Raw genomic sequence first — 17088 nt, forward strand, 5'->3', positions numbered from 1 at the left:
CATTCCTTATACACTGACTGACAGAGCAAATGCAACACCAAGAAGGAGTGGTCAGAACTTTATGCCAATTGCAGGGTAGACTGATGTCACTGAGGTATGCTCATGATGTGAAATGCGCCGCTGTGCTGCGCACGTAGCCAACGATAAATGGGACACGGCGTTGGCGAATGGCCCACTTCGTACCGTGATTTCTCAGCCGACAGTCATTGTAGAACGTGTTGTCGTGTGCCACAGGACACGTGTATAGCTAAGAATGCCTGGCCGCCGTCAACGGAGGCATTTCCAGCAGACAGACGACTTTACGAGGGGTATGGTGATCGGGCTGAGAAGGGCAGGTTGGTCGCTTCGTCAAATCGCAGCCGATACCCATAGGGATGTGTCCACGGTGCAGCGCCTGTGGCGAAGATGGTTGGCGCAGGGACATGTGGCACGTGCGAGGGGTCCAGGCGCAGCCCGAGTGACGTCAGCACGCGAGGATCGGCGCATCCGCCGCCAAGCGGTGGCAGCCCCGCACGCCACGTCAACCGCCATTCTTCAGCATGTGCAAGACACCCTGGCTGTTCCAATATCGACCAGAACAATTTCCCGTCGATTGGTTGAAGGAGGCCTGCACTCCCGGCGTGCGCTCAGAAGACTACCATTGACTCCACAGCATAGACGTGCACGCCTGGCATGGTGCCGGGCTAGAGCGACTTGGATGAGGGAATGGCGGAACGTCGTGTTCTCCGATGAGTCACGCTTCTGTTCTGTCAGTGATAGTCACCGCAGACGAGTGTGGCGTCGGCGTGGAGAAAGGTCAAATCCGGCAGTAACTGTGGAGCGCCCTACCGCTAGACAACGCGGCATTATGATTTGGGGCGCTATTGCGTATGATTCCACGTCACCTCTAGTGCGTATTCAAGGCACGTTAAATGCCCACCGCTACGTGCAGCATGTGCTGCGGCCGGTGGCACTCCCGTACCTTCAGGGGCTGCCCAATGCTCTGTTTCAGCAGGATAATGCCCGCCCACACACTGCCCGCATCTCCCAACAGGCTCTACGAGGTGTACAGATGCTTCCGTGGCCAGCGTACTCTCCGGATCTCTCACCAATCGAACACGTGTGGGATCTCATTGGACGCCGTTTGCAAACTCTGCCCCAGCCTCGTACGGACGACCAACTGTGGCAAATGGTTGACAGAGAATGGAGAACCATCCCTCAGGACACCATCCGCACTCTTATTGACTCTGTACCTCGACGTGTTTCTGCGTGCATCGCCGCTCGCGGTGGTCCTACATCCTACTGAGTCGATGCCGTGCGCATTGTGTAACCTGCATATCGGTTTGAAATAAACATCAATTATTCGTCCGTGCCGTCTCTGTTTTTCCCCCAACTTTCATCCCTTTCGAACCACTCCTCCTTGGTGTTGCATTTGCTCTGTCAGTCAGTGTATTATCTATGAGTGCATGAACATTGGTAGCAAAGATCAAATATGGTCGCAGAAAATGGCCGTAGGGTTGTTTCGGTGTAAAATTACGTATTTGATCAAACGAGTAACTTAACTTAGTTGTGTTTAGTGACATAATGCAATGAGGTTTTGCCTTTACATTGAAGATGGCTCATGCAATAAAGTGGCTGGCGTCAAGTATGCTCATTGTTACACGTGTTGTGCATCGAACATTTTATTCAAAAGGCGCTGGTCCTCTTTTCTCCCAACTTGGCAGGTTCGATCCTGGCTAAGTTCGGTGTCGTTTGAAGGTGCTCAAATACATCAGCCTCGAGTCGGTAGATTTAGTGGAACGTAAAAGAACTCCCGCGGGAGAAAATTCCGGCACCTCGTCGTCTACGAAAGCCGTCAAAATTAGTTAGTGGGACGTAGAAACAATAATACCATCCTTCCCCCTACCCTCCTCCTCCACTTCTTCTTCTTCTTATTGACAACGTAAGAAAGCCGAGTGCCGGAGCCACAATCGAGTGCATTTTTGTTTCTAATTAATTTCGTGTGGCTATTTCTAGCCGGGTGCAGCCCTTGTAAGGCAGACCCTCCGATGAGGGTGGGCGGCATCTGCCATGTGTAGGTAACTGCGTGTTATTGTGATGGAGGATAGTGTTATGTGTGGTGTGTGAGTTGCAGGGATGTTGGGGACAGCACAAACACCCAGCCCCCGAGCCATTGGAATTAACCAATGAAGGTTAAAATCCCCGACCCGGCCGGGAATCGAACCCGGGACCCTCTGAACCGAAGGGCAGTACGCTGACCATTCAGCCAACGAGTCGGACTTTGCTTTTAATATATTGGCTTTACGTCGCACCAACACAGATAGGTCTTATGGCGACGATGGAATAGGAAAGGCCTGGGAGTGGGAAGGAAGCTGGCGTGGCCTTAATTAGGGTACAGCCCCAGCATTTGTCTGGTGTGAAAATGGGAAACCGCGTAAAACCATCTTCAGGGCTGCCGATAGTGTGGTTCGAACCCACTGTTTCCCGGATGCAAGTTCACAGCTGTGCGCCCCTAACTGCACGGCCAACTCGGCTGGTAAATACATCTTATGCTCCCATCGAGATACGCCGGAAACGCTCAAGATGTCATCGAATCGATGGAGATTAGAAATTATGTGACTCCCAGGGTGAGGTGGTGGGGATCCATAAAAGTCTCTGAACTCTGCAGTTGTTTCTTACAACCACCCAGCATCACCACGAAAAATTCAATTCCCAGCAGACTCAGTCTGTGCACATTTTTCTTTTCTTGGAAAATAACTTCTTACAACAAGAAAACTAGTGGAGTTGAACGTCGCAAGGATGGGAAGGGTGTAGGACAGGAGATATAGCAACCGTGGCCTTAATTTACAGCCCTAGCATCTGGCTAGTGTGGAAAAGGGAAACCACGGAAACCCATCTTTAGGGCTGAGGACGGTCGTCTTACAATAAAATATATTTCGTTATCCACTTCGTAATCAAACAAAGAACGTTGTATGTGTTCCCTATTTTTTAAACAGAGTTAATTAAAAGCAGATTCATTTTATTTTCGATTTTTGCATAGCATCTCGTATGAGCCAAAAATTAACATGGACAACGTTTGCTGACATTTTCTAATTAAAAAGAGACTATTATACTTGTTTTCTGTTTTTAAACTGAATTTCATATGAGCGAAAAACTTAATTTATCATCAGTGTTCGTTCTCCAAGAAATAAATATAAATAATCGTTAGTATGTCCGACTCGTTGGCTGAATAGTCAGCGTACTGACTTTCGGTTCAGAGGGTCCCGGATTCGATTCCAGGCCCGGTCGGGGATTTTAACCTTCATTGGTTAATTCCAGTGGCCCGGGGGCTGGGTGTTTGTGCTGTTCCCTACATCCCTGCAACTCACACACCACTCATAACACTATCCTACACCACAATAACACGCAGTAACCTACACATGGCAGATGCCACCCGCCCTCATCGGATGGTCTGCCTTACAAGGGCTGCACTCGGCTAGAAATAGTCACACGAAATTATTATTATTATTATTATTATTATTATTATTATTATCAGTCCTATTCCTACATTTTTCGACGTCTTGACAGGCAATGGAAACCTTGCCTTTCTAAGTGAATTAAACACGCCTCTACCACGCCGAATAGGCAGCCCCCAATGGTTTCATAAACAATCTCATTTCCCGGTGATGTATAGTGAAAATTGTCGCCAGGAGCGTCGACTCCGGGTGTGCTATGGTGCTCGAGCACCCCCCAAAAGTTTTGTGGGGATGCCCAGCACCCCGACAAACAGGGAGAAGACATTTTGAAACGAGATAATAATAGAAGAATAGAAAGAAAAATAGGGATTTTTGTCATAGTTTTTATCCCTTGCATTACGAAGGTTTTTTTTATCCCTACGTTACCTGTGGGAAAGGGGGGGGGGCTGCATTGGGCTAAGGAACCCAATGAGAAACTTTTGTTTATTTCAGTCTCAATCACAAGTGAGTTATATGTATATTTTATTATGTTAATTAGATATAATTCATCCAAAACTTCAGAAAGGGTAATTCATTCCAGATTCAGAACATTCTTTTTCCGACATGAGAAAATTTAAAACCAATTATTATTATTATTATTATTATTATTATTATTATTATTATTATTATTATTATTATTATTATTTCGAATGGGCCACCAGAGGACCACGTGCCAATTTCAATTCCTTCTTCTTTGTTCTTTCCTTTTCTTCCAGTACGCTTTCATCTGTTCACTATATTATTATTATTATTATTATTATTATTATTGTTGTTATAAATAACGGGAAAATTTGAGGCAATTTTCTTTTTCTAAACTCAGTTTGATATCATTCTACGAGAAAAATATACTATTATGTTTTTTACCTTAAGAATTTAAAGACACAATTTGTATTCTTAACTTCCTTCCTTTTAAGTCATACACATTTGAAATGTAAAACTCTCCTACTTTTCCTGATTAAAGCTCATCTTTACCTTTTATGTGGATTTTATGTCAATTGTATGTTGATTTACGTGGACGACTTTTCTTTGTACTAATTTATTATTGTTGAAAAAGGGCCTAGTAAAGCAACACATTTTCATGAGGGTTAAATTTCAACATATTCTAGGGCCTTCTCCCTTTTCAGGCTGTGGGTTTTAACAATTTTCTTTACGTCGCATCGACGCAGATAGGTCTTAAAGCGACGACGGGATAGCAAAGGGCTAGGAGTGTGAAAGAAACGACCGTAGCCTTACTTAAGGTACAGCCCTAGCATTTGTCTGATTTGAAAATGGTAAACCACGGAAAACCATCTTCAGGGATGACGACGAACCCACTATCTCCCGAATGCAAGCTGATGGCTACGTGACTCTCGAACGTCGCAACTACTTGCTCGGTTGGACTGTGAGTTAGAGCACCCCCCGGTATTTTTCAAAACCCGGCACCCCTGTTGTCAGCACAAATAAGAGAATTGTCTTAATGTGGTTTGCTGTCAAACGTAAATATTTGTTACAAGAAAGTCTTCACAAAGAAAATATTTTCTGATACGTACATTCACGGCCTGGAAGTCAGGTTATATGAAGTCTTTTGAATTTATGCCGTGGAAATTTCGTTATTGGTGGTTTTAACATCACACTAATACATCGAAGTATTCTGGCGACACAAGTAAGAAAAAGCAACCGTGGATTCATTTAAGGCACAGCCCCAGAATTTTCTCGGTGAGAAAATGGGAAACCACGGAATACCATCTCCAGGGCTGCCGACGTTAGAGTTCGCACCCAGCATCTCCCAAATGAAAGTTCAAAGCTACGCGACCCGGTCATCATGGTCAGCTCGCTCGTTCGTGTGAATTAATACAAATTCGAAGATAAGCTTAGTGATGCAGTTCTTAGTCATTACCCTTCTGTCCCAAAGATAGTGGATGCGATCCTGTCTGAGGTCGGTTGAACATGAGGAAGTTTAAATGCGACAGATTCATGTATTCGATATATTAAAGAACTCCTCCGAGGCGAAACACCGACATCCACGTGTTTCTTTAAGTCTATAGCAACTGGTGGTACGTTAAACAAATAACTATTATTATTATTATTATTATTATTATTAGTTTTGGTACAAAGGATGAACATAATTTATCATCACAAGAAAGATTTATTCATTATTTTTGATAGGAATACAAACATTTCTATTCAAATGCCACAATATTTGCCTTGAATTAAAAGTATGAAAGCCTTTCTTCAGCATTTGATATTAGGCAAGAATTCTTTCTACTAAAACGTAAACGTTCAAGGAACCTAATATATTGTTAAAGAGATCCTAATCAATATTCAGTTGCTAAAAACGTTCCTTAACTTCCCTGTATTCTGCTCCCTAACTAGTTTACAACCTTCATTTCATTAAGTAAACTAGGGCCGCTAGTCATGTTGAAGTCTCCTAAATACATTTTGTAGTTTTATTCTATGGTCGAAGCCTTCTAAGTAAAAATGTAAACCCGTGTCCCCATCCCGAGATGTTGCAGCTCTTTACAGGTGCACGTCCAATGGCATAAGCTGCTATACTATTTAAACTACACACCAGCCTTCCTGCAGTTCTTAAATCTCCGGAAGTATCGGGAATCGAACTAGCGCTACCGAGAACAGCAGTTAATAGTGCTAATCATTACGCTACGGAGAGGGACAAATGTAAACTTGTGTCCTCGTCCAGCGGCGGTGCAGCTTTTTTCAGGCACAACCCGCTACGAAGGCGGACAGACCTCTAAGTGAGGAACGTAGTCTCAGGTGCCCAAGGAAAATGTGTTAATTTCCAGTTGTCATATCTTCTATGATGAGATGCGATCACTGGAACCTGCTCGGGTCCATTTATAATTGCAACCAATAGAGTAACAGAAATAGCAATGTTGAATCCTTCTGTTTCACCAAGCGCCCGTCGCGAATTCTTTTTTCTTCTTTCAAAATACTAAGTTTTCTTTCTGAGACATAGTTTCCTTTCCTCAGAAGTCATTTTGATCTCACTGGCCATACTTTAAAGTAAGATGTTCTTGGTTGTCCTCTTGTTTTCTTCCCTAAGATCTTGCCTTTGAAAATGTTTTGGAAAATACTATCATGCCTAAGTAAGTGTCCAGTGAGTTATGCTTTATGTTTTCTATTAGTTTATTTAGTTGTCTTTTCGTCTCCTATTTCATGCAGCACCGGAGATGGAATGAATCCACTGTGGCTTATGAATAGGAACTGTCCTCGCATTTTCCTGGAAGTGAAAATAGGAAACCAGAGGAAAAAACTCTCATGAGAGCCGACGGTGTGTCTCGAACCCACTCGTCCCCCGAATGCAGAGCTTGGCTCCATAGCCGTACATGCGCGGCTACACCAGTAGGATTTTTTCTAATTTCAGGACTTTGATAAATAAATAAATAAATAAATAAATAAATAAATAAATAAATAAATAAATAAATAAATAAATAAATAAATAAATGTCTTGGAAAGAATCGCCAGCAGAACTGGCTTAAGAATTTCTGCAGAAAAAACAAAATTTTTAACAAATATTTGGGATGCACCAAAATTTCTGAAAACAGATATTGGCCAAATAGAGAGGGTAAAAAAATTCTAATATCTAGGGGAAATAATCCAAGAAAATAGTTTAGAAAAATCTGCAGTAGAGGAGAGGGTACATAAAATGGAGAGAGCTTATGGTGTCACCAAAGATATCTACAATAAAAGATGCCTATCCAAAAATGCAAACATAAGGCATTACAACACAGCAGTGAAGCCAGAATGCCTATATGCAAGCGAGTGTCTGGCATTAAACTATAATTTAGATAAGCTAGAAATACTAGAAAGGCGAATCATGAGGAAAATATTAGGCCCACAAAACACAGCAGAAGGTTGGAAATTACGAAGTAATGCTGAAATATATCAAAAAATAGGAAAATATTTCAGATGTAATGAGGAAAAGGAGACTTATGTTTTTTGGACATTTATATCGAATGCAAGATAGTAGATTAACTAGTAAGATTTTCAGATATTTGTGGAGTAAGAAATCAACAACAAGCTGGGTCAATGAAGTAAGAAAGGATTTAGAAAAAAACAATATAACAACAGAAGAAATAAATAATAGAGAAGGCTTTCGGGAAAAAGTATTTGAATAGAAGGATTCCAAGGTAGGAAAGTAAAAAAGACTGGTTCAAAGTGGTCTGAAGGCAGAAAGAAGAAACATAGTGAACAGATGAAAACGTACTGGAAGAAAAGGAAAGAACAAAGAAGAAGGAATTGAAATTGGCACGTGGTCCTCTGGTGGCCCATTCGAAAGAATAATAATAATAAATAGTCAATTAAATTATCTTATTAGCATACAACTAGGAACTTCTGCAGTCTTGATTACTAATGACGTAAATATACTCACCCCGTATCCACCTCGTATATGTAATAACGAGCCTCAAAGGAATATTTAAAAGTCTGAAACAAACACAAAGTATTAATAATAATGGTATACGAAGGCTCCTGCAATTTAAGTAACACAGTGTTAAGTATTTGAGCATTTACCTTCTTTATGTCAGAAATAAGGAGAACAAAATTGAGGTCACTGGAAATTTTAAACTCCACAGCATTCAACTGTCTCTGTAACAAAAAGAGAATGTGTAAACGTAGATGAACTTAAAAATATGACAGAGCAGTTATTTTTTATTTACAGAAGAATTTATTTAATTAATTCAGTATGAGTTATATTGTACGGAGAATTAAAGAAAACAAAAAGACACACAATCTAGTGACTCTTACACTGGAACTATGAACTCGATACGAAATGTAGTTGAAGTTTTAATATTATTTTATAAAATTAATCTGAATTAAATAATGTTTTAAAGTCATCAATTTTATTTGAAAATGCGTTAATTTTTTGTGCTTTTCAAACACCATTGAATATCATAAATTAATTTTATTATAATTTTTGTCCATCTAGCAGCCTCCAATTATGGGGAAAACAGAATAATTTAAGCGCCTGAACCGTCTGAGCCACTCAGCCCGGCAAGATTTTGATATTTACTAGCTGACTTTAGCCTTCCTCCTGGTAATTGTTGTAATAGGCTATAGCATTTATTAATGATGAATAGAGATCGTCCTATATAGCTTAAAATACTATGTCATTCTACACATTTAAAATCTGAGAATGTTCATATATGAGTTTGAAATGAATCGTATGGGCCGACCATCATAATTTGATCCTTTAGAGGCCGAATTGAGTATTTTAAAGAGGAAATTGGATTCGCCACAGTAGATAACGTACAGGAGGGCAAAGAGAATATTTTATTGAGCTCTCTCCATCAGATAGCCTATACATTATTAATAGATCATATCGAAAACAAGACATAGGATGAAGTTATACTGTATAGAGTAATAAATAAGTTACAAGATTGTGAGCCACTGCAAAGACCTCGACGATGTTATGAGATGGACAGCAGGCAATGGTATGATGATAAAAGGGGTAAAAAGTCAGGTCATGAATTTCCTCTCAGTTTTAGTTACTTCGTTGATGGGGTGAAAGTTCCTTATTGGGATCACTGTAAGTATCTTAATTGGGGTAAACGCGTAAACGGTATTGTAAATAAAGGGTACAGATCTGCGCACATGGTTATGAGGGTATTTAGGGTTTGTAGTAAGGATGTAAAGGAGACGGCATATAAGTCTCTGGTAAGACCCCAACTAGAGTATGGTTCAGGTCTATGGGACCCTCACCAGGATTACTTGCTTCGAGAACTGGAAAAATCCAAACGAAAGCAGCCCGATTAGTTCTGGAGGATTTTCGACTAAAGAGTAGCGTTACGAAAATGTTGCCAAGTTTTGGCTGGGAAGACTTGGGAGAAAGGAGACAAGCTGCTCGACTAAGTAGTATGTTATGCGCTGTCAGTGAAGAAATGGCGTGGAATGATATTCGTAAACGAATAAGTTGGAGTGGTGTTTTTAAAGCAGTCACAATATGAAGATAAAGTTGGAATTCAAGATGACAAATTGAGACAAATATCTGTTTACAGAAAGGGGAGTTTGAGATTAGATTAATTTACTAAGGGAGATATTCAATAAACTTCCAAATTCTTTGGAATTTTTGAAGAAAATATTACGCAAACAACAAATAGGGAATCTGCCACCTGGGCGACTGCCCTAAACGCAGATCAGTGGTGACTGATATTTGATCTTCACTGCACTTTCTAAGCTCCTGCGGCTTTAACGCCAGATATTTTGCTTGACTCCCAACCACTGCTAAAATGTAGCAGTTTTGAATACCTTCCCATAAATGAAATACTGGGTGGGTGTGATTAGGATGTAAATCACAGGATCAGTGTAGGCGGGCTGAAGTGGAAACAAAATTCGCCTGTATTCTGAGCTGAGAGGATGCCACCGAAGCTTAAAGGAAAGCTCTGCATGACATTGGTGTTGCCTGCACTGACGAATATTCTGTACATTCTATGATCACCACAAGCATCGTTTAGATACCACGGAGATGAAGATGCTCAGAGAAACGATTAGGTAAACAACAAATAAGGAATTTCCCACCTGGGCGACTGCCCTAAATGCAGATCAGTGGAGATTTATTGATATGTTGAACTCATAATGATTATAATTTTTTGAATGTATCTGTCTTCAAAGGAAGCCAAGAATTTTATAAAATGCCGCATGATGTAGGAGAAAGTGTTACCAAATTTGTCGTAGTAGGCCTAGTATGGGAGAGTGCTTCCGCCTCTTTCAGATCACACCGACTTTCCAGTAGCCACAAAGCGAACGACTAAGGCAACCTTGAAATTTTCTGAATTTCTTGTAAGATACAGTACTGTTCATTATAGTGGAACTGTCAGCTGATGATGTGGTTGGTTTCAGCGTTGACTTATTAATAACGAGAACGTGAAAGAAGGAATCCAGCCAGTTGAAAACAATTTATAGTACGGACGAAAAGTTAAGGTATAAAAGATGATGATTCAAAATCAAAATAAGAAGAAACGAATATAATATGAAAATAACAATAATACAGTAATTAAAATTCACTACAAAACTCCGTTTTTGGGCGAGATGGCCATGTGGTTAGGGGCGCGCAGCTGTAGGCTTGCATCCGGGAGATAGTAGCTTCGAATCCCACTGTCGGCGGCCATAAAGATGGTTTTCTGTGCTTTCCCATTTTCATATCAGGAAAATGCTGGGGTTGTACCTTAATTAAGGCCACGGCCGCTTCCTTTCAACTCCTAGGCATTTCCTATCCCATCGTCGCCATAAGACCTATCGGTGTCGGTGCGACGTAAAGCCATTAGAAAAAAAACACTTCGTTTGTGATATCTGTCTACGTTTACACCATATAGCACTAAATCTATCGCAGTGGTTTCAACAAAGAATGCAAGAGCACTGTAAGCCTGCATCAGTGTAATTCTGGAGAATCAGGGTAATTCTTGATTTTACACACTTACACACCTCGTTACGAGATGTCGCAGCTGGTATGAGCCTTGATTCCACTCGCTATTGGCCATAGTATCCGTGCAATGAAATTCACTCCATATTTCTCCTCTTTCGACTCATAGTAGCCTACGTAACCGATTTTTATATACTGTATAGATTGTAGCAATGGCTGAAGTCGAAGTTTTTCGATGAAAGGAAGCTCATTCGCTAGTACACGCACTAAACGTGATGGCGTGAATTTAGAAAGACAAATACCTCTCTTTAGGTAGGTAATTAATAATAGCGTGTGGCCTCCAAAGAGGCCTGATGCAGGTCTTTCGAGCTGACGCCTTATAGGCAAACTGCGCGTTAATGAGGATGTGATGAATTCTAATGATGAAGACGGCACACACACAATCAGCCCCCGAGCCATCGGAATTTACCAACGAAGGTTAAAATCCCCGACCCGGCCGGGAACCGAACCCGAGACCCGCTGGACCAAAGGCCAGCACTCTAACCATTTAGCCAAGGAGCTGGACTTTAGATAGGTGTATTTGATATTTGATCTTTTCAATTTTGAACAGATGATTGTATTTCAGATGTGGCCGATATCTTACTCATGCTTCTAATTGCGGAATTTTCTCTTTCTCTGACATGGATAGAGAAGACGTTCCCTGCTGTCTGTAGCGTCACTCGTAAATATTTGAAATGCGAAACAGATGCTGCAGATAGTTCTGTATAATGATAATGCCACTGTCTCCACCGTTTCTGAATGTTGATGTCACCGTCTTTCTTTCGTTCAGGCGTAGTTCGTTGTTTTCTGCCCATGCGACCTTATTAAACACTGAATACAATGTTCCGTTCAATGAAGTGAACATAATCTGATTTCTCAAACCACAACAGTTGTAATTGGAGGATTTTGTTTATTTATTTAGCTTATAGCAAATTGCACAATATATTGGAGGATGAAACTTGGTGTCGGCACATAGCCTACTCTTGTCGAGTAACATCAAGGGGGGTGTACTCAAGGCTTAACTTCACCATCCGACGGTCGAATCGCCATCAACAGCATCATATGCCCTCACTCCACATGGACCCTGTGAAGAAGTTTGAATTTGAACTCAGGCATTTGGTATGCAATCTAGTGATTGTAAATTCTATAACACCACTTCCCCTACCCTGTCGTCAACACTCTCATGCACCCAGCGAGTTGGCCGTGCGGTTAGGGGGGCGCTGTTGTCAACTCGCATTCGGGAGATAATGGGTTCGAACCCCACTGTCGGCAGCCCTGAAGATGGTTTTCCGTGGTTTCCCATTTTCACACCAGGTAAATACTGGGTCTGTACCTTAATTTCCTTCCTACTCCTAGCCCTTTATTATCCTACCGTTGACGTAACACCTACCTGTGTCGGTGCAATGTGAAGCAAATTGTAAAAACATAAATAAATAATAAAACACACTGATGGTGAATTTTTTCCACAAACGGGACTCGAACTATCTAATCACGGTGTCAGACGATAAATACTTGACGTTTTAACGATGATGAATAACTACGAAACAACTGCGAGGTGTCCGGCTCCATGGCTAAATGGTGGCCTTCGGCCACAGGGGTTCGATTCCCGGCAGGGTCGCGAATTTTAACCATAATTGCTAAATTCCGCTGGCACAGGGGCTGGGTGTATGTGTCGTCTTTATCATCATTCCATCCTCATCACGACGCGCAAGTCGCCTACGGGAGTCAAATCAAAAGACCTGCACCTGGCAAGCCGAACTTGTCCTCGGACACTCCCGGCACTAAAAGCCATATGCCATTTCATTTCATCTCATTTCAACCGCGAGGTTTTCATCGACTAAATCTGAAAAAATCTGAAAAAGGGGTAACATTCAAAATAAAGATTGATAGGACATCTGCCACCTGGGCAACAGCCTTAAATGCAGATCATTTATGATTGGTTGAAGATCCTGCAGGCACAGCCACATCCTACAGAAGGCCATGATCATTGCAATTCTGTTCATTTGACTGGTGCATCCCTCATTCCACTTACTACACCCTATCGTGATGGTTTTAGTTGTCTTCGCGACACAAATCAAGCGTTATTTGCGCTCACTCCCCAAGCAATCAGCGGAGAGTTGGATTCGAGCCGAAGTCTTAGGAACGTGATCTGCAACGTGAAATTGCGACAATAGGAAGGTTTCTATTCTTAGAATGCTTAATGCGCACCGAATTAAAGTACGTGACGCTGACCGTGACACTACAGTCTTCTGATTCAAGGACTTCACTGGTTTCGATCATATTTACTTGTCGAGAGTTGTTCTTCTGGTGTCGTCTTTTCAGAGAGGGCTGTCGACTTTCATGGAGTAATTTCTCCTATCTTGTGTTTTCTGTATCAGAGATAGACATCCCCGAAGTTTGGGGGTTGCCCGGCTACCTCTTACCCGGGCTCGATTACCTGCTAGGACACGGATTTTTACATGGATCTGAGGGCACTTTCGAGAAGTGTTCAGCCTATGTAAGAAAAATTTAGGAGATATCTGACGGTGAGATAGCGCCTCCGGTCTAGAAAACCAAGAATATCGACCGGGAGGATTCGACGCGCTGTTCACGCGTCACCTCGTAACCTTCAGTGCTTCGGAGAAGTATCAGGGCGGTAGCGTCATGGTTGTAGGGAGGGAGAATGGGAGTTGCATCAGTGTTGTCGTATCGTAATGTCAAAACACTGTCGAAGTTCAGCGCCCAGGATAATCTTTCCCGTCCTAGTCCATGCTTCCCTTTTATCTTATATCAGGCTGTATTTGTCAGGGAAGAGAGTGGCCTTAATTAAGGTACAGCCCCACGATTTGCCTTGTATGAAAATGGGAAACCACGGAAAACCATCTTCAGGACTGCCGACAGCGGGGTTCGAACCCACTCTCTCCCGAATGCAAGCTGGTAGCTACGTGACCCAAACCGCTCAGCCACTTGCTCGGTCTTCAATATTCTGAGATACATCCACTTTAAAAAATCCTGCGGTCTGTATATTGACGAAGCTTTAAGTATCGTAAACGAGCATCGGTAACACATAACACTTCGGGACATGCTAGCTAGTTTCGAATTGAACATCACAGTTGCACACACACATGTTTTTAATTAAAGAAAACACTACTTATTATGCCGATTTTCGTTTTGATTTCTACATGCGTGTCCCATTCTTGCGTTAGACAGCATCCTATATACACTGACTGACAGAGCAAATGCAACACCAAGAAGGAGTGGTCAGAACTTTATGCCAATTGCAGGGTAGACTGACGTCACTGAGGTATGCTCATGATGTGAAATGCGCCGCTGTGCTGCGCACGTAGCGAACGATAAATGGGACACGGCGTTGGCGAATGGCCCACTTCGTACCGTGATTTCTCAGCCAACAGTCATTGTAGAACGTGTTGTCGTGTGCCACAGGACACGTGTATAGCTAAGAATGCCAGGCCGCCGTCAACGGAGGCATTTCCAGCAGACAGACGACTTTACGAGGGGTATGGTGATCGGGCTGAGAAGGGCAGGTTGGTCGCTTCGTCAAATCGCAGCCGATACCCATAGGGATGTGTCCACGGTGCAGCGCCTGTGGCGAAGATGGTTGGCGCAGGGACATGTGGCACGTGCGAGGGGTACAGGCGTAGCCCGAGTGACGTCAGCACGCGAGGATCGGCGCATCCGCCGCCAAGCGGTGGCAGCCCCGCACGCCACGTCAACCGCCATTCTTCAGCATGTGCAAGACACCCTGGCTGTTCCAATATCGACCAGAACAATTTCCCGTCGATTGGTTGAAGGAGGCCTGCACTCCCGGCGTGCGCTCAGAAGACTACCATTGACTCCACAGCATAGACGTGCACGCCTGGCATGGTGCCGGGCTAGAGCGACTTGGATGAGGGAATGGCGGAACGTCGTGTTCTCCGATGAGTCACGCTTCTGTTCTGTCAGTGATAGTCACCAGTCACCGCAGACGAGTGTGGCGTCGGCGTGGAGAAAGGTCAAATCCGGCAGTAACTGTGGAGCGCCCTACCGCTAGACAACGCGGCATCATGGTTTAGGGCGCTATTGCGTATGATTCCACGTCACCTCTAGTGCGTATTCAAGACACGTTAAATGCCCACCGCTACGTGCAGCATGTGCTGCGGCCGGTGGCACTCCCGTACCTTCAGGGGCTGCCCAATGCTCTGTTTCAGCAGGATAATGCCCGCCCACACACTGCTCGCATCTCCCAACAGGCTCTACGAGGTGTACAGATGCTTCCGTGGCCAGCGTACTCTCCGGATCTCTCACCAATCGAACACGTGTGGGATCTCATTGGAAGCCGTTTGCAAACTCTGCCCCAGCCTCGTACGGACGACCAACTGTGGCAAATGGTTGACAGAGAATGGAGAACCATCCCTCAGGACACCATCCGCACTCTTACTGACTCTGTACCTCGACGTGTTTCTGCGTGCATCGCCGCTCGCGGTGGTCCTACATCCTACTGAGTCGATGCCGTGCGCATTGTGTAACCTGCATATCGGTTTGAAATAAACATCAATTATTCGTCCGTGCCGTCTGTGTTTTTCCCCAACATTCATCCCTTTCGAACCACTCCTCCTTGGTGTTGCATTTGCTCTGTCAGTCAGTGTACTTGAGGTAGTGTTTCTGTCCAGGGTGATTACAGCGTTGTTGATCTTCTTATTGCTGATTATAATGTGTTTTGTTTTCTGAATGTCTAAAGGCCAATTCCCTTGTTTTTTTCCGTTGATGTTTTTAAAAAGAAATTGAAGGAATCGAGTGTGGTTGATGGTGATAACGAGATATACCAGGAGCTTGTGAGCAGTGGCTTGACAACCCGTTACATTACTTCCTTGTAACAGACTCTTTTCTTTCTTCTTTCTTACATGACCTCCCTTTCCTTAACACGTCTTATCTTTATACCACGACTCTGTTAATTTTACGAGTCCTATTCCATTTTCACGTGTTTCACTGCACTTAACTTTCTTTTTATCCGGTGCCTTCATTCTTTAGACAGGTCAATGGTAAAGTATCTGGCTCCGGATTTGAAGAAGATCAGTTCAAACCCGGAAGAGACAGTCCGATTTATGAAGGGCGACATAAAGTCCATACGACACTCCATGTCAATCAATCAATCAATCAATCAATCAATCAATCAATCAATCAATCAATCAATCAATCAATCAATCAATCAATCAATCAATCAATCAATCAATCAATCAATCAATCAATCAATCAATCAATCAATCAATCAATCAATCAATCAATCAATCAATCAATCAATCAATCAATCAATCAATCAATCAATCAATCAATCAATCAATCAATCAATCAATCAATCAATCAATCAATCAATCAATCAATCAATCAATCAATCAATCAATCAATCAATCAATCAATCAATCAATCAATCAATCAATCACTTACTAGGTAGGCTACACAGTACTACCGGTCCAAATATCCCAATCCTCTATGTGAGGTTGGTACAACAATAACAATTTTTTACGTAGGTATTTTCGAAGATTACAGCACTACTCTCATATCAACTGACTGCTCCTCTTCTCGAACCTGTCAATAAAGAAAGTCATGCTTGGGTGACGCATCAACTTCCCCTCACCGACCTTGCCTCGTCCCAACGCACACTCTAGTACTAATATTGAAAGAAACATTCTGACAGCTTGCGCAGGGAGGGTCCGTTTACTGCCTATCTGGCCGGACAGAAGGGAGTAGGGGTATAGTTGCCAAGGAAACGTGAGTGGGTCCACTGCGGTCGCCAGGGAGACGTTCCTGCTGCCCCCCAATGAGTTGCTTGGAGTTGCTAAACCCTTCACTTCTCACTTAGATCTTGTCGCACGCTACAACATGATACAGCGGTCTGAAAGAACAATAGAGCGAGGACAAAGGAATGTAGAAGTGTGGCAACACCGCGCAATGGCACTGCAGTAGGCCCTCCCTTCAGTGATAGCTGTCAGAACGCTTCTTTCATTAATAGGACTATAGCTACTGCAAGCGTACAGTAGTTTGCTACTGCTGCCTGAAGAGTTACTGAAACCATTTGTACCTTAATTTAAAATGTTATGGACATAATTTGCTTAGAATGGCCTAATCTGCCACCAATTTATCGGACTTCACTTATTTCAGTAACACCCAGTGTAGGTTTATTTAAAGTAGTTTTAATTTTTGTTTGTGGGGAATTATGATGCGGCCCACCATTCAGCACTTCGCGCC

The 17088-nt window shown here is 42.9% G+C and overlaps 1 protein-coding gene across 1 annotated transcript in view; it reads right to left on the reverse strand.

Moving 5' to 3' along the window:
* LOC136866814 (inactive dipeptidyl peptidase 10) overlaps positions 1-17088 on the reverse strand; it is a 1081356-nt gene that overhangs the window by 206479 nt on the left and 857789 nt on the right. Inside the window, exons 4-5 of the mRNA XM_067143919.2 lie at positions 7983-8057; positions 7843-7895 (exon numbers count right to left, since the gene is read on the reverse strand). Of these exons, the coding sequence (XP_067000020.2) occupies positions 7843-7895; positions 7983-8057 (128 nt within the window). The remainder of the gene's footprint in view (positions 1-7842; positions 7896-7982; positions 8058-17088) is intronic.

This window comes from Anabrus simplex, chromosome 3, assembly GCF_040414725.1.
Source record: "Anabrus simplex isolate iqAnaSimp1 chromosome 3, ASM4041472v1, whole genome shotgun sequence".
In the NCBI taxonomy this organism is placed as follows: domain Eukaryota; kingdom Metazoa; phylum Arthropoda; class Insecta; order Orthoptera; family Tettigoniidae; genus Anabrus; species Anabrus simplex.